Source organism: Salmo salar, chromosome ssa28, assembly GCF_905237065.1.
Source record: "Salmo salar chromosome ssa28, Ssal_v3.1, whole genome shotgun sequence".
Taxonomy (NCBI): Eukaryota; Metazoa; Chordata; class Actinopteri; order Salmoniformes; family Salmonidae; genus Salmo; species Salmo salar.
Window position 1 is genome coordinate 19,203,828 of NC_059469.1, and position 24,955 is coordinate 19,228,782.

A 24,955-nucleotide genomic window follows, 5' to 3' on the forward strand; every position below is an offset into this window, starting at 1 on the left:
TTACTCTACTCTCAGAGCATGGAGGTCAATCACACCATGAGGCACTGTCTTCTTTGAAACTCTACCTGAATAGATCCACAGATGCATCATGGAGTGAGGAAGGAGAGGAACGGGGTCAAGCATGACTCCTATTGACTCCCTCTCAGATCAGCCCTAACTCGTCAGTAGCATCTATCCAGGCAAACTGCACCCAGGTTGGAAGTATAATATAATCCACAGGGAGAGATCTAGAGAGGTATGCTGGGATCAGATCAGTCTAACACTGGTCTCTTCCTCCTCTGTCCGTCTCAGAAGGTTCACCTCCCAGCAGCTTGTGTGCATCACCAGCTTAGTGTTAATGCTCCAGTAGTATGTGTGTCTGTGTTGTTGATTGCAGTGAGTCACTACAGCAAACCAGCCATGGAGTCAACCAATGATGAAGCTCACAGCACAGCTTTCCCAAAATGGAGGGAAGACAGCAGCTGGGAATGCTGGGGGCTTGGCCCTAGACCTTACTGGAATGGGGTGGCCATGGTCATGGAACTGGGTGATGTAAGTCCCAAACTGCACCCTATTCCCTATATAGTGCACTACTTTTGATCAGAGCCCTATGGGCCCTGGTAAAAAGAATAATATTGCACTAAATAGGAAATAGGGTGTCATTTGGGACACAGACGGGTTTGTTCAGATAAGAAACGCCACTCCTACTACCCCTACGCTAGCCTGGTCCGTTTGTGATGTATAGCCTACATGTTTGGCATGACAATGACCATAGTAGTTGGCAAGACAGCACAAACAGATCTGGGTACATGTTACCACTAAAGACAAAAGGTCAAAGATAATGGTTGGGCTTAGGAATACAGTCAGGAGCTAAGTTCAAACTCTCCCTTTCCCTTTCTTCAACTGGGTTTGAATCTGAGGAGGACTGAGTTGTGAGTTGAGTTCACTATCTATCAGCAATGCAGTGTCTGTGCCGATGCAGCTAAGATAGCACAACTAGCGTGCTCAGTGGAAATGGAGGGGGAAAAGTGTGAGAGAGAGAGAGAGAGAGGAGAGAGAGACATCATGATGAAATTACTCCTGGCGCTGAATAGCATGGTGGAGACCTCACCCAGCTGTGTGCGTGAATGCGCATCTTCCTGCTTTAACAACCCGGTGATAAAACACATGTCCAGGAACATTGCTGCTCTTTGATATACATCCAGGCTGGGCAGTAGGCCTGAGACCTCAACAGTCCAGACAGTTATCCCACAACACATTTCAGAAATGAACTAAATGCTATTGTCTCCCCTAAAATGTCATGCCGCCCAATCTTCCTCTCCCTTTACAAGGGGAAATAGAGGTATTGACATTTCTAGTGTAATATTTCCACAATACAGGTTGCATACCAAATTGTACCCTATTGCTATTTAGTGCACTCATTTTGACCAGGACCCATACGGCTCCATTTTGGATGCACCCTAAATTATTAATATCTACAGAGGTGAAAATTCTAAAGAATGGCATGGTCCAAAACCTGATGGGTTACTGACTATGTTTTATTAGTCTGGTCTTCAAGTCCAAAGAGTTTGATAAGAATGTACATTTTTCAATGAGAGGTTTCTATTCATTTCTGTCCTATTCCACTTAAAATACTACTGAGATGACTGTGAACGAGACAGAAAAGGTATCCTCCTTTATCCTTTAAGATGATATATTTCCTCCCTCCTTCACCCTCTCTCTTTTCTCTCCATCCCTCTCCTCCCTCCATCCCTCTCACACTCTCCCAACAAGTTTCTCTCTCATTAGGTATTAAAGTACCCCCCCTCCTCATTTTCCACCTCTGCAGCCTCCCATTCCTCTCACGCCACGGTCTCAGCTAGTTCTCTCCTCCTGCACTTCAAAGCAGTGTCTCTCTCCCTCTCAGTGACTCGGGGGGATAGAAACGGTTAATGCCTGAAGCTCTGATGTTCCTCTGCCGTGGGAGACCAGCCAATCCACGGCCTCCTCTCCTCCCTCCTTTCTTCCATCCCTCGCTCTTCTTCCCCTTTGTGGAGGAGATAGCTCTCCTTCTTTCCCTACCTCCTAATTCATCCACTTCTCTCCTCCTTCTCACTCCCATTCCACCACTCACAAGGATCATTCTACTGTAGGCCTGGATAAAATAAATCCTCTCTCCTTCTTTCGCTCCTCTCCCTCCCTCGCTGTCGCTCTCACCTCATCTCATGTAATGTTACTCCTCGAGCAGCTCTTGAGCCCACTCCTCCTGCCTGCTCTGTCTTTTTTCAAGGACTCATTATTGAAGCAGGAGAATAGATTGAAGCTCATTCTCTCTAAACCACTGTCTGTACACCCACTAAATGGCTGTCAGACAGACAGTTAGATATTAGAACATGGCTAACATAGAGAGCAGGTCAGAACTGATATGTGTGATGTATATTACTCCTTATAGTGAAACTGTTCCATTATCTACTCTAGCACACTGCTAAGAATTAAACAATACACTGGGAGTTCATTCTGAGCGGTATGTTAGTATTGACATTGTCGGAACCCCACTGCATCTTCGCAATACTGTAACGTCTGAAGGGAAGGCTCAGTAATACAGCTCATCTCCAATGAATGTCTCGGCTCTGAATAGCAGGACAATAATACAATCAAATCCATCAGGAACGGCAGCCTGTTATGTAACTTCACATTTTAAGATGCATTTAGCCATACTTTGGGGAATAAGCTATTTGAGGCATGCTATAAGTGTCCTAACTAGACACACATATACATTTTCTATGTAACGTTCCCCTCAACATTCAGATACAATTGACAGAACGTGCAAAATATATATATTTTTCCTGGAATCAAACAATAGAGCTCTATGCTGAGAATGAGACTGTCATCATTATCTTGCGCCGTTTAGATAAATAGGGGAAGGAAGGACACTGCATAAGGTCGCAGTCAAGGTTAATCTGTAGGTCAACGGCAAAGGTCAAAGGATTAAGATAGAGGTGTGTACAGTAGGAACAGACGAAGCAGGAAGAGCGAGGAAGAGGGTGGGACTCACCTGCGACGGAGTTAGGGCGAGGCATGAGGTACAGAGGGATGGAGTGACCGGAATGGGAGGACATGCTGTCCAGGTGTCTCTCTGGGATCTTGTTGAGGCTGTAGGTTGAGGCAGCCATGTTCTCATCCACGCGGTACAGGAACGAGTCAGTGCCAGACTTCTGGCTCTGCCACAGTTTCAGGTTACTGCCACGCGAAAAACCCCCCTCACCGTATTTACCCCCCCGCTCAGCGTTCTCTGAGTAGCTGGTCAGGGTGGCTGGAAGGAAGGAACAATGGGAGTAGAGGAGAGGGGTCAGAGTGTAGGGAAGGAGAGGTTGCCTCTGCTACGACCATGCTTAATGTCCCAACGTCACAACCAATCATATACAGTCGTGGCCAAAAGTTTTGAGAATGACACAAATATTAATTTTCACAAAGTCTGCTGCCTCAGTTTGTATGATGGCAATTTGCATATACTCCAGAATGTTATGACGAGTGAGCAGATGAATTGCAATTAATTGCAAAGTCCCTCTTTGCCATGCAAATGAAATGAATCCCCAAAAACATTTCCACTGCATTTCAGCCCTGCCACAAAAGGACCAGCTGGCATCATATCAGTGATTCTCTCAATAACACAGGTGTGAGTGTTGATGAGGACAAGGCTGGAGATCACTCTGTCATGCTGATTGAGTTCAAATAACAGACTGGAAGCTTCAAAAGGAGGGTGGTGCTTGGAATCATTGTTCTTCCTCTGTCAACCATGGTTACCTGCAAGGAAACACGTGCCGTCATCATTGCTTTGCACAAAAAGGGCGTTCACAGGCAAGGATATTGCTGCCACTAAGATTGCACCTAAATCAACCATTTATCGGATCATCAAGAACTTCAAGGAGAGCAGTTCAATTGTTGTGAAGAAGGCTTCAGGGCGCCCAAGAAAGTACAGCAAGTGCCAGGACCGTCTCCTAAAGTTGATTCAGCTACGGGATCGGGGCACCACCAGTACAGAGCTTACTCAGGATTGGCAGCAGGCAAGTGTGAGTCCATCTGCATGCACAGTGAGGCAAAGACCTTTGGAGGATGGCCTGGTGTCAAGAAGGGCAGCAAAGAAGCCACTTCTCTCCAGGAAAAACATCAGGGACAGACTGATATTCTGCAAAAGGTACAGGGATTGGACTGCTGAGGACTGGGGTAAAGTCATTTTCTCTGATGAATCCCCTTTCCGATTGTTTGGGGCATCCGGAAAAAAGCTTGTCCGGAGAAGGCAAGGTGAGCGCTACCATCAGTCCTGTGTCATGCCAACAATAAAGCATCCTGAGACCATTCATGAGTGGGGTTGCTTCTCAGCCAAGGGAGTGGGCTCACTCACAATTTTGCCTAAGAAAACATCCATGAATAAAGAATGGTACCAACACATCCTCCGAGAGCAACTTCTTCCAACCATCCAGGAACAGTTTGGTGACAAACAATGCTTTTTCCAGCATGATGGAGCACCTTGCCATAAGGCAAAAGTGATAACTAAGTGACTCGAGGAACAAAACATCGATATTTTGGGTCCATGGCCAGGAAGCTCCCCAGACCTTAATCCCATTGAGAACTTGTGGTCAATCCTCAAGAGGCGGGTGGACAAACAAAACCCCACAAATTCTGACAAACTCCAAGCATTGATTATGCAAGAATGGGCTGCCATCAGTCAGGATGTTGCCCAGAAGTTATTTGACAGCATGCCAGTGCGGATTGCAGAGGTCTTGAAAAAAAAGGATCAACACTGCAAATATTGACTCTTTGCATCAACTTCATGTAATTGTCAATAAAAGCCTTTGACACCTATGAAATGCTTGTAATTATACTTCAGTATTCCACAGTAACATCTGACAAAAATATCTAAAGACACTGAAGCAGCAAACGTTGTGGAAATTAATATTTGTGTCATTCTCAAAACTTTTGGCCACGACTGTACAGTGCATTCGGAAAGTATTCAGACCCCTTGACTTTTTCCACATTGTGTTACGTTACAGCCTTATTCTAAAATGTATTACATTCATTTTTTTCTCATCTACACACAATACCCCATAATGTCAAGGCAAAAACATATTTTTTTAAATGTTTGCAAATGTATTCAAAATAAGAAACTGACATAAGTAGTCAGACCCTTTACTCAGTACTTTGTTGAAGCACCTTTGGCAGCGATTACATCCTCGAGTCTTCTTGGGTATGATGCTACAAGCTTGGCACACCTGTATTTGGGGAGTTTCTCCCATTCTTCTCTGCTGATCCTCTCAAGCTCTGTCAGATTGGATGGGGAGCGTCCTGTCCTGTTGGAAGGTGAACCTTCGCCCCAGTCTGAGGTCCTGAGCGCTCTGGAGCAGGTTTTCATCATGATCTCTCTGTACTTTTCTCTGTTAATCTTTCCCTCGATCCTGACTAGTCTACCAGTCCCTGCAGCTGAAAAACATCCCCACAGCATGATGCTGCCACCACCATGCTTCACCGTAGAGATGGTGCCAGGTTTCCTCCAGACGTGACACATGGCATTCAGGCCAAAGAGATCAATCTTGGTTTCATCAGACCAGACAATCTTGTTTCTCATGGTCAGAGTCCTTTAGGTGCCTTATGAGGAGTGGCTTCCATCTGGCGCTGATGGGTGGAGTGCTGCAGAGATGTTTGTCCTTCTGGAAGGTTCTCTCATCTCCACAGAGGAACTCTGGAGCTCTGTCAGAATGACCATCGGGTTCTTGGCCACCTCCCTGACCAAGGCCCTTCTCCCCTGATTGCTCAGTTTGGCCGGACAGCCAGCTCTAAGAAAAGTCTTGGTGGTTCCTAACTACTTGTATTTAAGAAGGATGGAGGCTACTGTGTTCTTGGGGACCTTCAATGCTGCAAAAAATGTTGGTACCCTTCCCCAGATCCCAGATCTGTGCCACAATCCTGTCTCGGAGCTCTACGGACAATTTCTTCGACCTCTTGGCTTGGTTTTTGCTCTGACATGTACTGTCAAATGTGGGATCGTATAAAGATAGGTGTGTGCCATTCCAAATCATGTCCAATCAATTTAATTTACCACAGGTGGACTCCAATCAAGTTGTAGAAACATCTCAAGGATGATCAATGGAAACAGGATGCACCTGAGCTCAATTTCGACTCTCATAGAAAAGGGTCTGAAAACGTATGTAAATAAGGTTCAGTTTATTGCCAAAATTTAGAAAATCCTGTTTTCACTTTGTCATTATGGGGTATTGGTCTGACTATATGTATGCATGTGTGCGTTCATGTGTGTGTGTATATATAGCCCATCCCCCTCACCGATGATGCCGCTGTCCCGGCTCTCCAGGGTGGAGGTGGGGCTGGTGACAGATCCGTAGGCGTGGTCCTTGTTGCCCTGGTTACCCCCAGGCATGGCACCATCGGCACCGGGCGGCAGGGTGGAGCAGGGGGAGCCGGCCGGGGGGGAGGCTGTGCTGCTGGTCAGGGTGGAGCACGGACTGATCCTCTGGTTACCAGCCAGGTCCTGGAGGAGAAATACACAAAGTCAGTGCCCAAGCCCGTGCCCATACACACTCCCCAGAAAACCAAGACGATTGAGCCCACCATCAATAGGAGAGGAGCAAATTACCACCACAAGGTAATGGAGGAAGTAATCACATGTTGAGTCTCTCGGTTTCAAACATCTCTGGCTCTAGTAAGCACTGAGCCTGGTAGTGGAGACTGGAAACCATGCTACTGTCTTCCATTGCGTTCTGTGTAGGTGTATAATTATCTGGGACCAATAGTACTGAAGCTTCCATTTGATCTCTAGCAGCAGAATGATTCCACAGCCTTGCTGAGAGAGAGAGAGCTTTAAACAGTTCCTGACCCTTCCCCCATTGGATGTTACCTGTCACAATGTTACTACCCCCTGCCGTGCCCCTCCCTGATGTCAGCTCAGGTTAGGATGAGAGGGCACGACAGGGAGAGAGGCATTCTGGCATGGCTAATCTACACGCTCACACACACACACGCTCACACACACACATAGACACACACACACACACACACACAGTCATTATTTGTAAGGTAAAGGACTCTCAGTTCACGTAGCTGCCTAGTGCTTCAAAAACAGGTTTATTGTGCAAATATACTGTGTAAATATCCTACTGTAAATGAGTTGGAGTGCCTTCCTTGTATTTAAATGTATGCTATTTGTACTCTATTTTTATTCCATTGAGCTTATTTGTTATTATGCTTAACTTACTTAAATCTTATTGTTATTATGTCGCATTGTTGAGAGGTGAACCTGCAAGAAAGCATTTCAATGTACTGTGTACCATGTGCATATGACATATACACTTAATCTATTGTAGAAGACCATGGCTCCCCCTCACACGCCCTCCCATAGCCTCAACTCAACCCCAAGCCTCAACTGCTTAGCCCCCTTTGTATCCAGTCTATGTAACAGTCAGACTGCCCCTGGTCTTCCTGGTCAGTGTGAGTCAGTCAGAGCTGTAGTGACAGGACAGCAGAAAGCCAGGTCAGGTCGCATGCTGTCCATTACGTGTTCCCTCTCATCTCAGCCAACCCCCCCCCCACACACACACACACACACACACTCCTGGGGCCTACGGGGGTTGGGGCCTCTACAGTCAATGAGTTGGGCAGGCCCAGAAAGAGCTGTCCCCTACTCAGGGTTTGGAAGAGAGCAGTCAATCGGCACATTTACAGGGTCAGTCTGTGAGAAGCTAGCAGAAAACGAACACACACAGCACCTCTATTCAGCAAGCAGCATAACCTCCATCTGCTGGGCTAGTGCACTCTGGTTTGCATCCCAAATGGCACCCTATTCCGTATATAGTGCACTACTTCAAATGTATAGCACTACATAGGCAATAGGATGCCATTTGGGACATCTCCTCTGTGTGTTAGTCTGACCATCTGACCTTAAAATGCACGGTAGAATTGGATTGAACTTGGATGCTTGGATCTTTGCCTTGCTGAGGCAGAGACGTGGAGAGGCAGAGGGGTGGAGAGGGGTCAGGCAATTAATGGCCGGCTTTCTGGAGGTTGAGAAGGTCACCTTCCTCCCTAAGCCAATAGGCTTTAGCGATCCTGCAGAGATCCCAGCTACTGTAACAATCCTACCTACTGTAGCCAAACTGAAAGTTTATCGTATATTGATTTTTACAGTTAAAGGAAACGTATCCTTTAATATCCTCATATTGCCGCCCTTGAGAGGTTCAATGTATTTTCATGGATCAAAAAAAAAAAAAAGATACTTAGGGCAGGCTATATTTGTGAAGAAAATATTGGAAAATTTGACTTTGTAGAGGGAGCACACACGGCAGGGGTCCACGATGAGTCACCACCCTTATCCCAAATGGCACCCTATTCCTTACATTGTGCACTACTTTTCACTCTCTAGAGTGAGAAGCCACTTGAATGAACCTCTCTCACATACCTCTCTATACACCCCCACCACTACAGCGTAACAGCACTAACATCTAGCAGGCGCTATCAGTCTAATCGGTTAGCCACACTGCGTCAGCCCATACCTATACAGTCCATAACACACCTAGCTGAAGCAACAGCTAGCGCTGTCCGTCCCCTCTCTCCCTCCCTCAATTCAAGGGCTTTATTGGCATGGGAAACATATGTTAACATTGCCAAAGCAAGTGAAATAGATAATAAACAAAAGTGAAATAAACAATAAAAATGTACAGTAAACATTACAGTCACAGAAGTTCCAAAAGAATAAAGACATTATACATGTCATATTATGTCTATATACAGTGTTGTAGTGATGTGCAAATAGTTCAAGTACAAAAGGGAAAATAAATACGGGTTGTATTACAATGTTGTTTGTTCTTCACTGGTTGCCCTTTTCTTGTGGCAACAGGTCACAAATCTTGCTGCTGTGATGGCAAACTGTGGTATTTCACCCAGTAGATATGGGAGTTTATCAGAATTGTTTTTTGTTTTTGAACTGTCTCTCTCTCCCTCTCCTGTAAAACGTAGACGTGTCAAATTAGGTTTGAGGTACAGAAAGCAGCTCATCTGCTGTTTAAATGTACTTATTTAAATGTGCCACTTATTGTGGCAAGATATACAGTGCCATCGCAAACTCTTCTAAAATTGATTAAATTGTTTTTTTCCCCTCATCAATCTACACACAATACCCCATAATGACAAAGCAAAAACAGGTTTTTATACATTTTTGCAAATGTATAATATGTTTTTGTTGTTGAAATATCACATTCACATAAGTATTCAGACCCTATAGTCACACCTTTGCCAGCGTTTACAGCATTGAGTCTTCTTGGGTATAACGCTACAAGCTTGGCACACCTATATTTGGGGAGTTTCTCCCATTCTTCTCTGTAGATCCTCTCAAGCTCTGTCAGGAAGGATGGGGAGCAGTACATCCAACCAGCCTCACAACCGCACGCCACGTATAACCATGCCAACCCAGGACCTCCACATCCGGCTTCTTCCCTGCGGGATCATCTGAAGAGGGGGAGGGGGGGTGCTGAGGAGAATTTCTGTCTGAAATAAACCCCTTTTGTGGTGAAAAACTCATTCTGATTGGCTTGGCCTGGCTCCCCAGTGTGTGGTCCTGTCTCCCCAGCTATGCCCTCCCAGGCCCATGGCTGCACCCCTGCCCAGTCATGTGAAATCCATAGATTAGTCCCTAATGAATTTATTTCAATTGACTGATTTCCTTGTATGAACTGTTATTCAGTAAAATCTTTGAAATTGTTTGCTGTGTGGGCGTAGTGCATAAAATTAGTCTGTCCTCGGTTGCACTCACTACAGAGTTCCAAACTGCCTCTGGAAGCAACGTCACTACAATAACTGTTCGTTGGGAGCTTCATGAAATGGGTTTCCATGGCCGAGCAGTCACACACAACCCTAAGATCACCACGCGCAATGTCAAGCATCGGCTGGAGTGGTGTAAAGCTCGCCGCCATTGGACTCTGGAGCATTGGAAGCATGTTCTCTGGAGTGGTGAATCAAGCTTCACCATCTGGCAGTCCGATGGATGAATCTGGGTTTGGCGGATGCCAGGAGAATGCTACCTGCCCGAATGCATAGTGCCAACTGTAAAGTTTGGTGGAGGAGGAATAAAGGTCTGGGGCTGTTTTTCATGGTTTGGACTAGGCCCCTTAGTTCCAATGATATTCTAGACGATCTGTGCTTCCAACTTTGTGGCAACAGTTTGGGGAAGGCCCTTTCCTGTTTCAGCATGACAGTGCCCCCGTGCACAAAGCGAGGTCTACACAGAAATAGTTTGTCGAGATCGGTGTGGAAGAACTTGACTGGCCTGCACAGAGCCATCACCTCAACCCCTTCGAACACCCTTTGGGATGAATTGGTCAACTGCGAGTCAGGCCTAATCGCCAAACATCAGTGCCCGACCTCACTAATGCCCTTGCTCCGCAAGTCCCCGCAGCAAATGCCACTTAGCAGCCCAGGTTCAGTCAGTGGTAAGAGAAATATTAGGCTTAGTCAACCTGCTGGATATCAGCACACCAAAGTGGCAGAATATATTAATGAACGACGACTGAAGTTGAGACACCAAGATAAATAAATAATTTAAGAACTTTGTTATATAATGACCTTATTAGGGAGGTAGACAGTTTATGCTCAGTGGAGAAACTGAAAAACTGGAAAAGTAAAATACCTCGATGGAGGATAATTTAGTGAGTTTCCTTTGATGTGTTGTGTCCTGGCTTATATATGTGTATTAACAGACTGTAAACAAGAGGGTGGTGCGGTCTGCACAACGCATCACACCTACAGCACCTGATGTCACAGGAAGGACAGAAAGATCATTAAGGACAACAACCACCCACGTTTACGGATTCAGGGTTGTACATGGTAAGTTCCTTGATAATTTGTGTGAGATTGAGGGCATCTGTCTTAGATTGTAGGATGGCCGGGGTGTTAAGCATATCCCAGTTTAGGTCACCTAACAGTACGAACTCTGAAGATGGATGGGGGGCAATTCATTCAAATATGGTGTCCAGGGCACAGCTGGGGGCTGAGGGGGGTCTATAACAAGCGGCAACGGTGAGAGACTTATTTCTGGAAAGGTGGATTTTTAAAAGTAGAAGCTCGAACTGTTTGGGCACAGACCTGGATAGCATGACAGAACTCTGCAGGCTGTCTGCAGTAGATTGCAACTCCGCCCCCTTTGGCAGTTCTATCTTGTCGGAAAATGTTGTAGTTTCGGAATTTTTGGTGGCCTTCCTAAGACAGGATTCAGACACGGCTAGGACATCAGGGTTGGCGGAGTGTGCTAAAGCATTGAAGAAAACAAACTTAGGGAGGAGGCTTCTAATGTTAACATGCATGAAACCAAGGCTTTTACGGTTACTGAAGTCAACAAATGAGAGCGCCTGGGGAATGGGTGTAGTGCTGGGGGCTACAGGGCCTGGGTTAACCTCTACATCACCAGAGGAACAGAGGAGGAGTAGGATAAGGGTACGGCTAAAGGCTATAAGAACTGGTCGTCTTGTGCGTTGGGAACAGAGAAAGAAGCAGATATCTGGGCGTGGTAGAATAGATTCAGGGCATAATGTACAGACAAGGGGATGTGAGTACAGTGGAGGTCAACCTAGGCACTGAGTGATGATTAGAGAGGTTGTGTCTCTGGAGGCACCAGTTAAGCCAGGTGAGGTCTCCGCATGTGTGGGGGGTGGGACAAAAGAGCTATCTAAGACATATTGAGCGGGCCTGGGGGCTCTACAGTGAAATAAAACAATAATAACTAACCGAAACAGCAGGTGCACCAAGGTGCATCAAAGCTGGGACCGAGAGACTGAAAAAATCTCAAGGCCATCAGACTGTTAAACAGCCATCATTAACACAGTCAGACTGCTGCCAACATACAGACTTGAAATCATTGGCCACTTATAAATGGATTCCCCGTCACTTCAATAATACCACTTTAACAATGTTTAAATATCTTGTATTACTCATCCCATATGTATATACTGTATTTTATACCATCTATTGCATCTTGCCTATGCTGCTCGGTCATCGCTCATCCATATACAGTGGGCTCCAAAATTACTGGCACCCCTGACTGGCAATGCACAAACAATACTTAAACGGCAGGTAGCTTAATGGTAAGAGTGTTGGACTAGTAACCGGAAGGTTGCTAGATCGAATCCCCGAGCTGACAAGGTAAACATCTGTCGTTCTGCCCCTGAACAAGGCAGTTACCCCACTGTTCCTAGGCCGTCATTGTAAATAAGAATTTGTTCTTAACTGATTTGCCTAGTTAAATAAAGGTAAAACAAAAAATATATATACATATATTTTAGATGAACTCAAAATACCAACATGTGAGAAATACAGTACTTTATTAATGCTTTAAATGGATCCACCAAAATCATTTATTGATTTAATTAAAAATCAATGTCCTCCAAATCAAGGTTTCACAATTAATGGCACCCTTAAATATTATTGTAAATAACCAGGAATTAAATTCCACTTATTTAAGTTTATCTAAGTGTTAAGGAACTATATTGAGCCATTACATCACTTCCTGTTTCACTAGGGTATCAAAATGAGGTAACATGCATCAATATCCCTTTGTCATCCAACACCATGAAGAAAAGAAAAGAACTGGCAGTTCAAAAGAGACAGATGGTCGTAGACCTTCATAAATCTGGTAACGGCTACAAGAAGATCCACAAACGATTGAATATACCACTGAGCACTGTCAGGGCAATTATTTAAAAATTCAAAAGATACAGAATAGCTGAAAACCTCAAGGGTAGAGGACGCAAATGCATTTTGCCCCCCAGGATAGGGAGGAGGATTGTGGGAGAAGCAACAAAAAACCCAAGAATCACTGTGACAGATTTGCAGGCCTTGGTGGCGTCTTGGGGTCACCAGGTTTAAAAAAGCACCATCAGACGCCTCCTCCACAACCACAGGCGCTTTGGAAGGGTTGCCAGAAGAAAGCCCTTTCTGACCCCAAGACACAGATGCAAACGCTTGGAGTTTGCCAAACGTCATTTAAATTATGACTGGAAGAAGGTGCTCTGGTCAGATGAGACCAAAATTGAACGTTTTGGTCAGATACAGCATCGGCATGTTTGGCGTCGAAACAGAGATGTATACAAGGAGAGGCACCTCATACCCATGGTGAAATATGTTGGTGGGTCAGTGATGTTTTGGTTCTGTTTTAATTCCAGAGATCCAGGGGCACTGGTTAAGATTGATGGCATAATGAATTCCACCAAGTATCACGTAATTTTGACTGACAATCTGGTTGCCTCTGCCAGAAGGCTGGGACTTGGCCGTATGTGGACTTTCCAACAAGACAATGACCCAAAACATACCTCAAGATCCACACAGAAATGGTTCTGTGACAACAAAATCAATGTTCTGCCATGGCCATGTCAGTCGCCGGACCTCCATCCAATTGAAATCCTCTGGGCTGAGTTGAAGAGGGCAGTTGATAAGCGCAAACCCAAGAATGTGAAGGATCTTGAAAGGATCTGCATAGAGGAATGGTCCAAAATCCCTCCAAATGTGTTCCTTAACTTTGTCAAACATTACAGGAAAAGACCATGCTGTTATCCTTGCCAGAGGTGGTTGCAGTACTAAATGAGGAGTGCCAATAATTATGAAACCTTGATTTTGGTCAAATGTATTTTGTATTAAATAATTTTATGATTTTGGTGGGTTCCATTGAAACATTAATAAAGTACAGTATTTCTCACATGTTCGTATTTTGAGTTTCTCTCTATAATTATATTGTTTCTATTTTTTTAAAGTATTGTTTGTGCATTGCCAGTCAGGGGTGCCAGTAATTTTGGAGCCCACTGTATTTATATGTATGTATTCTTATTCCACTCCTTTACTTAGATTTGTGTGTATTAGGTAGTTGTTGTGGAATAGTTAGAATACTTATTACAGTGCCTTGCAAAAGTATTCACCCCCCTTGGCATTTTTCCAATTTTCTTTCATTACAACCTGTAATTTAAATTGATTTTTATTTGGATTTCATGTAATGGACATACACAAAATAGTCCAAATTGGTTTAGTGAAATGAAAAAAATAACATGTTTCAAAGAATTCTGCAAAATAAAAATGGAAAAGTTGTGCGTGTATATGTATTCACCCCCTTTGCTATGAAGCTCCTAAATAAGATCTGGTGCAACCAATTACCTCCAGAAGTCACATCATTTGTTAAATAAAGTCCACCTGTGTGCAATCTAAGTGTCACATGAACTGTCACATGATCTCAGTATATATACACCTGTTCTGAAAGGCCCCAGCCTGCAACACCACTAAGCAAGGGGCACCACCAAACAGCTCAGGGACAAAGTTGTGGAGATGTACAGATCAAGGTTGGGTTATAAAAATATCTGAAACTTTGAACATCCCATGGAGCACCATTAAATCCATTATTAAAAAATGGAAGAATATGGCACCACAACAAACCAGCCAAGAGAAGGGCCGCCCACCAAAACTCACAGACCAGGCAAGGAGGGCATTAATCAGAGAGGCAACAAAGAGACCAAAGATTATTATTATTATTTTTTTTTTTTTGTCATTTAGCAGACGCTCTTATCCAGAGCGACTTACAGTAGTGAATGCATACATTTTTTTTTTTTCCCCCTGTGCTGGCCCCCCGTGGGAATTGAACCCACAACCCTGGCGTTGCAAACACCATGCTCTACCAACTGAGCTACAGGGATAACCCTGAAGGAGCTGCAAAGCTCCACAGCAGAGATTGGAGTATCTGTCCATAGGACCACTTTAAGCTGTACACTCCACAGAGCTGGTCTTTATGGAAGAGTGGCCAGAAAAAAGACATTGCTTAAAGAAAAAAATTAGCAAACACGTTTGTTGTTCGCCAAAAGGCATGTGGGAGACTCCCAACAACATATGGAAGAAAGTACTCTGGTCAGATGAGACTAAAATGTCTGGAGCAAACCCAACACCTCTCATCACCCCGAGAATACCATCCCCACAGAGAAGCATGGTGGTGACAGCATCATGCTGTGGGGATGGTTTTCATCGGCAGAGACTGGGAAACTGGTCAGAATTGAAGGAATGATAAATGGCACTAAATACAGAAAAATTCTTGAGGGAAACCTGTTTCAGTCTTCAAGAGATTTGAGACTGGGACAGAGGTTCACCTTCCAGCAGGACAATGACCCTAAGCATACTGCTAAAGCAACACTCGAGTGGTTTAATGGGAAACATTTAAATGACTTGGAATGGCCTAGTCAAAGCCAATTGAGAATCTGTGGTATGACTTAAAGATTGCTGTACACCAGAGGAACTCATCCAACTTGAAGGAGCTGGAGCAGTTTTGCCTTGAAGAATGGGCAAAAATCCCAGTGGCTAGATGTGCCAAGCTTATAGAGACATACCCCAAGAGACTCGCAGCTATAATTGCTGAAAACGTGGCTCTACAAAGTATTGACTGGGGGGGGGGGAATAGTTATGCATGCTCAAGTTTTCATTTTTTTGTCTTATTTCTTGTTTGTTTCACAATAAAAAATATTTTGCTTCCTCACAGTGGTGGGCATGTTGTGTAAATGAAATGATACAACCCCTCCAAATACATTTTAATTCCAGGTTGTAAGGCAACAAAATAGGAAAAATGCCAAGGTCTCCACTCCACTATTGCTCCACTGTTGGAAGTAGAAGCACAAGCATTTCACTACACTCGCAATAACAACTGCTAACCATGTGTATGTGACCAATACAATTTGACTTGATTTGACAAGGAGGTCATCAAACTGTCAGATAGAAGGGAAGTTATCACATCCCAGGTATGTGTGTTTCTCAAATTGAATCAGAGATAGAGGAACACCAAATGGAATCTCAAGATATCACAAATAGGGAGAGAGGTTTTCCTCTCAGAGCGGAAGCAGTAGAGAGAGGAGGGGTTAGCATTGTGGGATGGCCAAACACACACCTGTCTGTCGTCTGGTTCGTCCATGCTGTAATGTTCTCCGTCTGGCCCCTCACTAGTTTCGTCTCCCAACAAGAAGCCCAGGCGCGTCATCAATGTGTTGGCTGCCTCATCCACCGACGGAGGGGGCCCCAGCTCCCCGCTTGACTCCCCTACAGAGAGAGAGGCGAGAGAGTTGGGGGAAAGTGACAAAGAGAGAGAGAGAGGGGGCGGTGGAAGAGGAAGAGAGAGAAAGACAGAGAGAAGGAGTGGAGAAAGAAGTGTGTTTGTGAGTGAGTGTAAAACAAGTAAAACAGAGTCTCTTGACCTGGAAGGCAACCACACCTTGGATAGACTATAGAAGGAGCAGTCTAGCACATGAAAATTAAAAGATTCACATCAAAGCGGAGGAACAAACTGCTGGATAAATGTTCCTAACCTGTTCAAGCCCCAACTCAGAAAAATGTGCAACACCTGAACATGTTAGCTACATATTCTCCTGCTGAAAAATGTTCAGTACAAATCACAAAATCACAAAGAGAATACAAACGCGAGAAGGCATATAGTAGAGCAGAGTAGAAACCTAATAGAGTAGAAAAAAGAAACAGTCTCTACCTGAACCACCCCTGAGAGAAGAACTGTGCATCAGAGGTAAATTCTCCTGAGATTGAGACTGAACTGGACACACTGGCGTTGAGACAGCCAACCCCTTCTAGCCATGACATGACATGCCTGTAAAGATTCCTCCACACACACAACTGTTCCCATCCCACACAGTCAGCGTTGTGTTTGGATGAGGTAAGTGAATACGCCCCTCACCTGTGTGAGGGCAGGGTGTGTGTATGTGTACGTGTCTGTGTGTGTGTTTGTAAGAGAGAGAGCAATAGAGGGAGAGAGAGAGAGAGAGAGAGCGATAGAGAGAGATAGATAGAGTGAGAGAGAGAGAGCGATAGAGAGAGATAGATAGATAGATAGAGGGAGAGAGAGTGATAGAGGGAGAGCAAGAGAGAAATAATAGATGTGAATCACTCTACTCACACTGTCTACTGGCATGTACACACCTATATTGGAGAGGGACTGAATATCCTCTGAAACTCTGAAACTATATCATATGATGATAATATAGAAGACACTTCTAGCAATGCTGGAGGTTTCACAGTCCTCATTACTGTTTATATTTCTTGAGATCCTGCTCTGGTCTGGTCATGAGGGCACAATACCAGGATGTTGTTGTTAAACTAATACCTGATACTGCAACTGGTGGACTACTTTGTTATGGGTGGGGTGTTGCTGGGTAACGTGTTGATCTCAGCTGAAGAGCTGGTTTCTCTCTGCTGTGTGTGGTGTATGGGTGTTTGATGTGGTCATGGGAACGTCAAAGAAAGACAGCTGACAGAAGATGATGGTGTTCAACTAAACAGTGGTGAGACACTGTAGATTAGAACAGCTGCTTTCTTTGGGTGTATTCAAAAGGAACCAAACGGAAGCAAACGGGCTGAAACAGGGAGGGACCTACCTCAACTTGTCCAATAAGAAAAACTTGTTTTCATTACTAAATAATTGCACTAATGAATACAACCCAGGTCTCCGACCCTCTCTCCCTACTATCCCTCCCCTCCCCTCTCTCTGACTGACTGGTCAGACCAGACCGACAGGTAAACAGACCTTAGAGGTTTAGACCATTAGACCAAGGTGAAAGGGTGCCATTGGGATGGTGTTTACTATGTAATTCATGCATTCTACATAAACAACAATGCACTCACAGGCGACTGCAGTAATCACACTACACATTATATGACCCTCAGAACTCAGACACAGTAAAGTGGTCCTTACAAACATGCCCTTAGCCCTCAGTGGAACTCCAAGCATTCCTCCTTGTCTGTAAGACATCAATCAGTCTACACTCCTCCTACAGAATTTGAATATATAGCAAGCGCTTGTGTGTTTGCCCCCTCTCCCTCTCTTAGTCCCCTTCACTCAGATTCCTGGGGAGAGACAGAGGGTTGCCATGGCAACTATCTGGCGGCGTGGCGGGCAGCGAGGAGCAATGTGTTCCTGTGCAGACGGCCAGGCGCATCGGTTTCTCTCCCGGCCGTCCACGGAATTAACGTGGTCCACACACACCAACACAGTCGTATTCCCCCCCCAGGAGGCTTAAAAGGTTTGGCATGGGCCCTCAGATCCTCAAAAAGCTGCACCACTGAGAGCATCTTGACTTGCTGCATCACTGCTTGGTATGGCAACTGCTTGGCATCTGACTGCACGGCGCTACAGAGGGTAGTCTGTACGGCCCAGTGCATCACTGGGGCCGAGCTCCCTGCCATCCAGGACCTCTATATAGGACCTCAGTGTCAGAGGAAGGCCCTAAAATTTGTCAAAAGACTCCATCCACCCAAGATATATACTGTTCTCTCCACTACGGTACCAGTGCAACAAGTCTGGAACCAACAGGACCCTGAACAGCTTCTACCCCCAAGCCGTAAGACTGCTATATAGTTAACCCAATAACTACTCAGACTATCTGCATATACCCACTTTTGCAATAACTCTTTTGACTCATCACATAAGCTGCTACTGTCTATTATATATCCTGTTGTCCAGTCACTTTACCCCTACTACCTACAGTGCATTCGGAAAGTATTCAGACCCCTTTACTTTTTCCACATTTTGTTCCTTTACAGCCTTATTCTAAAAATGATTAAATTGAAAATGTTCCTCATTAACCTACACACGATGACCCATTATGACAAAGCGAAAATAGGTTTTTAGAAATGTTCGCAAATGTATATTTAAACAAAACGGAAATACCTTATTTACATAAGTATTCAGACCCTTTGCCATGAGACTCGAAATTGAGCTCAGGTGCATCCTGTTTCCATTGATCATCCTTGAGATGGTACAAAAAAATGTCTGCAGCATTGAAGGTCGCCAAGAACACAGTGGCCTCCATCATTCTTAAATTGAAGAACTTCGGAACCGCCAAGACTCTTCCTAGAGCTGGACGCCTGGCCAAACTGAACAATCGGGGGAGAAGGGCCTTGGTAGAGTGGCCAGAGTGAAGCCCCTCCTCAGTAAAAGGCACATGATAACCCGCTTGGAGTTTGTCAAAAGGCACCTAAAGGTCTCTCAGACCATGAGAAACAACAACAACTCTTTGGCCAGAATGCCAAGCATCACGTCTGGAGGAAACCTGGAACCATCCCTACGGTGAAGCATGGTGGTGGCAGCATCATGCTGTGGGGATGTTTTTCAGCAGCAGGGACTGGGAAACTAGTCAGGATCGAGGGAAAGATGAACAGAGCAAAGTACAGAGAGATCCTTGATGAAAACCTGCTCCAGAGCACTCAGTACCTCAGACTGGTGCGAAGGTTCACCTTCCAACAGGACAACGACCCTAAGCACACAGCCAAGACAACGCAGGAGTGGCTTCGGGACAAGTCTCTGACTGTCCTTGAGTGGCCCAGCCAGAGCCCGGACTTGAATCCGATCTAACATCTCTGGTGAGACCTGAAAATAGCTGTGCAGCGACGCTCCCCATCCAACCGGACAGAGGAGACAATCTGCACAGGAGAATGGTAGAAACTCCCCAAATACAGGTGTGCCAAGCTTGTAGCGTCATACCCAAGAAGCCTCGAGGCTGTAATCGCTGCCAATGGTGCTTCAACAAAGTACTGAGTAAAGGGTCTGAATACTTAAGTAAAAGTGATATTTCAGTATTTTAATGTCTAAAAACCTGTTTTTGCTTTGTCATAAGGGGGTATTGTGTGTAGACTGACGAGGGGGAAAAAACGATTTAATCAATTTTAGAATAAGGCTGTAATGTAACAAAATGTGGAAAAAGTCAAGGGGTCTGAATACTTTCTGAATACACTGTATATGTCTACCTAAATTACCTCATACCCCTGCACATCAACTCGGTACTGGTCAGGGTCAATTCAGGAAGTACACTGAAATTCCAATGGCAATTATCCTCAATGCTTTTCAATTACGAAAATGTGTCATTGGAATTTGGTTTACTTTCTGAATTGACTGGAATTTAAATGGAATTGACTCCAGCCCTGGTACCCCATGAATATAGCCAAGTTATCACTACTCATTGTGTATTGATTCCATGTGTTATTATTTTTCTATTTTTCTCTCTGCATTGTTGGGAAGGGCCCATAAGTAAGCATTTCACTCTTGGTCTACAACTGTTGTTTACGAAGCATGTGACAAATACAATTTGACTTGATTTTTGGATCTGCCTGCCTCGTGCCGAAGGAGGAGAGATCAGCTGTCCATGTTGGAGCAGGCATGGGAGGCCCAGCCCTGTACCCCCCATACCACAGCAGATCAGGGGTTACAGGTGAGGTGAGACAGGAGGGTTAAGCCAAGTAATCCCCCACATTGAGTTGTACACTGTACAGTAAAATAACAGTGGAGGCTATGCTATGCCGATTGGTCGTCCACACACACACACACACACACACACACACACACACACACACACACACACACACACACACACACACACACACACACACACACACACACACACACACACACACACACACACACACACACACACACACACACAGAGGCAGAGCGGGAACTATGGTCTAGTATTCTGTCCTAGGATCAGATGTTAAACTTATAATCAGGCTGTTACACGTTCCCTAAGACCTCTTGATAAAAGCTAACGCGTCTGCCATTCGTTCCATGTGGGAGGCCAAAGCTCATCTTTTCTTGGCTTTTCCCTACTGAGCAGAATTCCTGTTCAAATCAATCCATACTACTCTCACACAGTACTAACAGCATGCCTTCGTCACATTTAACTGACTACTACCAGACAGTCTTTTCTTGTTGATACAGATTATGTCGCAGATTCAACGCGACATCAAGCTCTTCACTACATTAGAGTGCAGATATCAGAATGTACTTAACACACGCATAGAGCGAAGGTTTTGGAGATACTGGCAGGTGAAGACGGCGTGAAGTGCTCTGTCTGTCATATTGAGACGACTATCGAACTTTTCTTCACGTCTCCATCCATTGATTAGTGTTCTTCTGAGTCAAATCCATATAGGCAGATTGTATCCCAACACAAATGTCAGGAGATATTACCAAGCTACATGGCGCTATTCTCAATGACTGCACTTAGAGACCAGATTGCAGGAAAGATGAAAAAATCGATACAGAAAAAAACACATTTGAATTGATTTGTTCTATCCTTGATTGACCCAAGGTGATGTTTTCCTCCCGTGGTGGGACAGAGGGGGATGGAGGGATGGATTGGGGAGGGATGGAGAGAGGGAACTGGACTCTCTGCAGGGCTACAGATGAAAGGTCCGCTGTGATCTAAACAGAAACCAAAGACGAGGTGTGGGAGTGGAGTGAGGGAGCGAGCGAGGGAGAGAGGTAGAGAGAGGGAGCGAGGGGGAGTGGTAGACGTAGAGAGAGAGGTAGAGAGGTAAAGAGAGAGGGAGCGAGGGGGTGGTAGACGTAGAGAGAGAGGTAAAGAGAGAGGAAGCGAGGGAGAGGATTAGATAGTGACAGCGAACTAGAAAGGCTGAACGGGGGAGCGTCAAGAAAGCAATTCAACTAATGACCTCAGCGATGTGCAGTTCCTGTAAAATATGCAGTGAAAGACAGAACCAAACACTGCTTAGCTCTGACACACACATTCAATCTGCACTCACTCACATGCAGATAGACGGACTGACGGACAGACACACAAACAGAGATGGACAGACAGTACTATAAAACATACCAAAGTAAAAACATTGAAAAACAAACAAGGCCATAGCTGTGGGGACTTGAGGAGCATAGCAGACTTACCGGGGCAGTATGTATCCAGGCCGTGGTTCTTGGCAGTGCAGGAGGTGTGTGTAGGGGAGCCAAGCTCTGATTGTGGAATGCGAGGGCTCTCCACAAATTTTGCTTTCCGCAGGGGGGCTGGGAGCAGAATGCACACACACACACACACACACACACACACACACACACACACACACACATATATATAGAAGGAGACAACACACACACAGAACACCCACATTTAAGAAAAGAGAGGGGGGGAGACAGACGGTGATAGAAGAGAGAGGGGGAGACAGACAGAGAGAGCTTAAGAGATTGCGTCGGCACATTGAAATGACTAACACGCAGCAAAGCTTATCCAAGTCGCTCATTTGAGTTTGGTCACAGGTACAACTTTAGCTCAAGAGAAACAGGATTGTTACAGTGTCATATAGTATACAGAACACCAAGCCAACTTCCTATACATTAGTCCTATACATTATGATACCAAATCCACTAACCACATTCCTTGGGCATTTAAAACTATCGGGAGGTAAAGATGATACTTACAGTATAACATAGAACAGAATGTCAAACATCCTCATAGACTTCTATTGAATAATCATCCTCTCTAAACTTAACAGCACTGACAAATGCAAATGTCACTGTCAGCATGCCTAGTGACGCAATCACAGCAAGAATGCAAATGACATACATCCATTTTGGGAATGTATTCACACCCGACTCCGACAGCCAACCTGTCAACAGATCACTTCCACATAACAGGAAAGGTGTCGAGAATGTTAGAACGTTACAAATTTGGGGGTGGCGGATGTGACAAATCTGTTTGGCTTAGAATAGAATGTAATAGAATAAAATACAACAGAAATAATGAAATAACAGCGGACTTCCTCAAGTGAGGTGTACACTGGATCAGTTTTATAGACGAATGTAATGGCGACACATTCTGAACTTGAATGTTATGCCAGTGTAAAAGACGTCACGCTGCTTGCTTAGCGAGTACCAGTTCCTCCCGATTCAGCCCATACCTGCCGCAAACTCAGAACCCCTGCCTCACAAACACACGTGACCGCCCTCCTCAAGCGTCTTACCCGATCATGTCACCTCAAAAGCTAGCTAATGAGGCGACACTTGAGGCTGAGGAGGAAGTTTCACACATCCCTATGTGCTGCACCAGCAATGTTATGATGCAATATCACGCTAGCCAGGGATGTACACGTCACAGGATAACCACTACAGAGATGTCTATCTGTTACACAAATGTATGACAAACTGAACCGTTTGGTTGAGAGACGCCATCTGACGTAAGACAATGCAGTTCAAGAGGAAACTGATCCCCATTCCAAACAGGTGTTAATTTAATAGGCTAGCTTAGCTGGAATCCCATGACATATTCTAAGCAGCTTTTCTCTCGCTCCACTGAGTGTGGGCTCTCACTCCCCTAAATGGCTGGTGTTGGACAATTATGCAAAATAACTCCACCATTCTCAGCCACATATACCTAGCTTATCACATTGTCTGTCTATTACCCAATACCGAAGACTTGGTTCAACAGACACATTTAGGAAAATAGAACTATATGGCATGCCCTTAAGATACTGTGACTGTTCACCCTTTTCTCTGTCATGATAGGTTGAAGCTACTGTCTGTAGTGTACATACAGACAGAGGATATGCCCCAACTGGGCCAGGCTGCATGTCAAGAGGCGGTTGAAACATCTGCCCCTCTGACGATGCCTCACAACAACTGGAGTACAGCAAGAACAACTCAGCACTGTTGAGTTGGCTCAGGGTTCAAGACAGGCGAACACAGAGGGCTGAGGAGTGATAAGAGATACATTATACCAGTCTACTGAATGCCACTGTCAGTGTACAGTACAGTATGGAAGAGGAAGTTGACTAACACGACTCAGTTCCCCAGCAGAACAGAGGAAGTAACAGAGCCAGGCAGCACAGAGCCAGGCAGCACAGAGCCAGGCAGCACAGAGCCAGGCAGCACAGAGGCCACAGTGACAAGAAGCCCTACTGAGTCACAGCCAGGAGAGGACTCAATCACAGAGAAGCCCCTCCAGCACCATGATCTACAATACTATACTATTGAGAACAGTTCTGCATGTAGGGTAGTGTTTAGAGCAATTAATGACTCAGCATTGGGTAGCACACACACCACACACACACACACAGTAGTTTTAAGTTCCTCAGTGTCCAGATCACTGAGGACTTGACATGGACCAACACCACCACCACCACCATTGTCAACAGGGAGAAACAGTGTCTCTACTTCCTAAGGCGGCTGAAGAAATGTGGCATGCCGCCCCAGGTCCTCCCCAAATACTACCTCTGCATCATCGAGAGTGTCCAGACCGGTTGCATCATGGCCTGGTACGGGAATTGCTCCATCCATGACCGCAAGGCCCTCCAGCGGGTGGTGAAGACAGCCCAGTACATCACTAGGGCCGTGTTCCCACCCATCCAGGACATCTACTCGATATCGTGCCTGAGGAAGGCCTGCAGCATAATCAGGGATCCCACACAGCCCAGCCACGAGCTGTTCTCTCCCTTACTGTCAGACAGTATCAGAGCATGAAGTCTGATACCATCAGACTACTGAACACTTGAACTGGACTGACCAACTGCACTGACACTCCGCAGCTTAGCATACATTACCTGACTCACTCACTCACTCACTCACTCACTCACTCACTCACTCACTCACTCACTCACTCACTCACTCACTCACTCACTCACTCACTCACTCACTCACTCACTCACTCACTCACTCAGAGATACAGTTGAAGTCGGAAGTTTACATACATCTTAGACAAAAACATTTAAACTCAGTTTTTCACAATTCCTGACATTTAATCCTAGTAAAAATCCCTGTCTTAGGTCAGTTAGGATAACATCTTTATTTTAAGATTGTGAAATGTCAAAATAATAGTAGAGAGAATGATTTATTTCAGCTTGTATTTCTTTCATCACATTCCCAGTGGGTCAGAAGTTTACATACACTCAATTAGTATTTGGTAGCATTGCCTTTAAATTGTTTAACTTGGGTCAAACGTTTTAGGTAGCCTTCCACAAGCTTCCCACAATAAGTTGGGTGAATTTTGTCCCATTCCTCCTGACAGAGCTGGTGGAACTGAGTCAGGTTTGTAGGCCTCCTTGCTTGCACACACTTTTTCAGTTCTGCCCACAAATTTTCTATAGGATTGAGGTCAAGGCTTTGTGATGGCCACTCCAATACCTTGACTTTGTTGTCCTTGGC

The 24,955-nt window shown here is 45.0% G+C and overlaps 1 protein-coding gene across 8 annotated transcripts in view; it reads right to left on the reverse strand.

Moving 5' to 3' along the window:
- Window positions 1-24,955, reverse strand: part of tanc2b (tetratricopeptide repeat, ankyrin repeat and coiled-coil containing 2b) — a 253,028-nt gene that overhangs the window by 36,993 nt on the left and 191,080 nt on the right. For 4 of the 8 annotated variants that reach the window (XM_014179852.2, XM_014179853.2, XM_014179856.2 and 1 more), the window contains 4 exons: window positions 21,710-21,826; window positions 15,917-16,065; window positions 6,295-6,499; window positions 3,014-3,271 (listed from right to left, as the gene is read on the reverse strand). In XM_014179852.2, the coding sequence (XP_014035327.1) occupies window positions 3,014-3,271; window positions 6,295-6,499; window positions 15,917-16,065; window positions 21,710-21,826 (729 nt within the window). Of the gene's footprint in view, window positions 1-65; window positions 1,738-3,013; window positions 3,272-6,294; window positions 6,500-15,916; window positions 16,066-16,507; window positions 16,681-21,709; window positions 21,827-24,955 lie in introns of those variants that run through there. The other 4 variants (XM_014179855.2, XM_014179859.2, XM_014179860.2 and 1 more) reach the window with 3 other exon arrangements.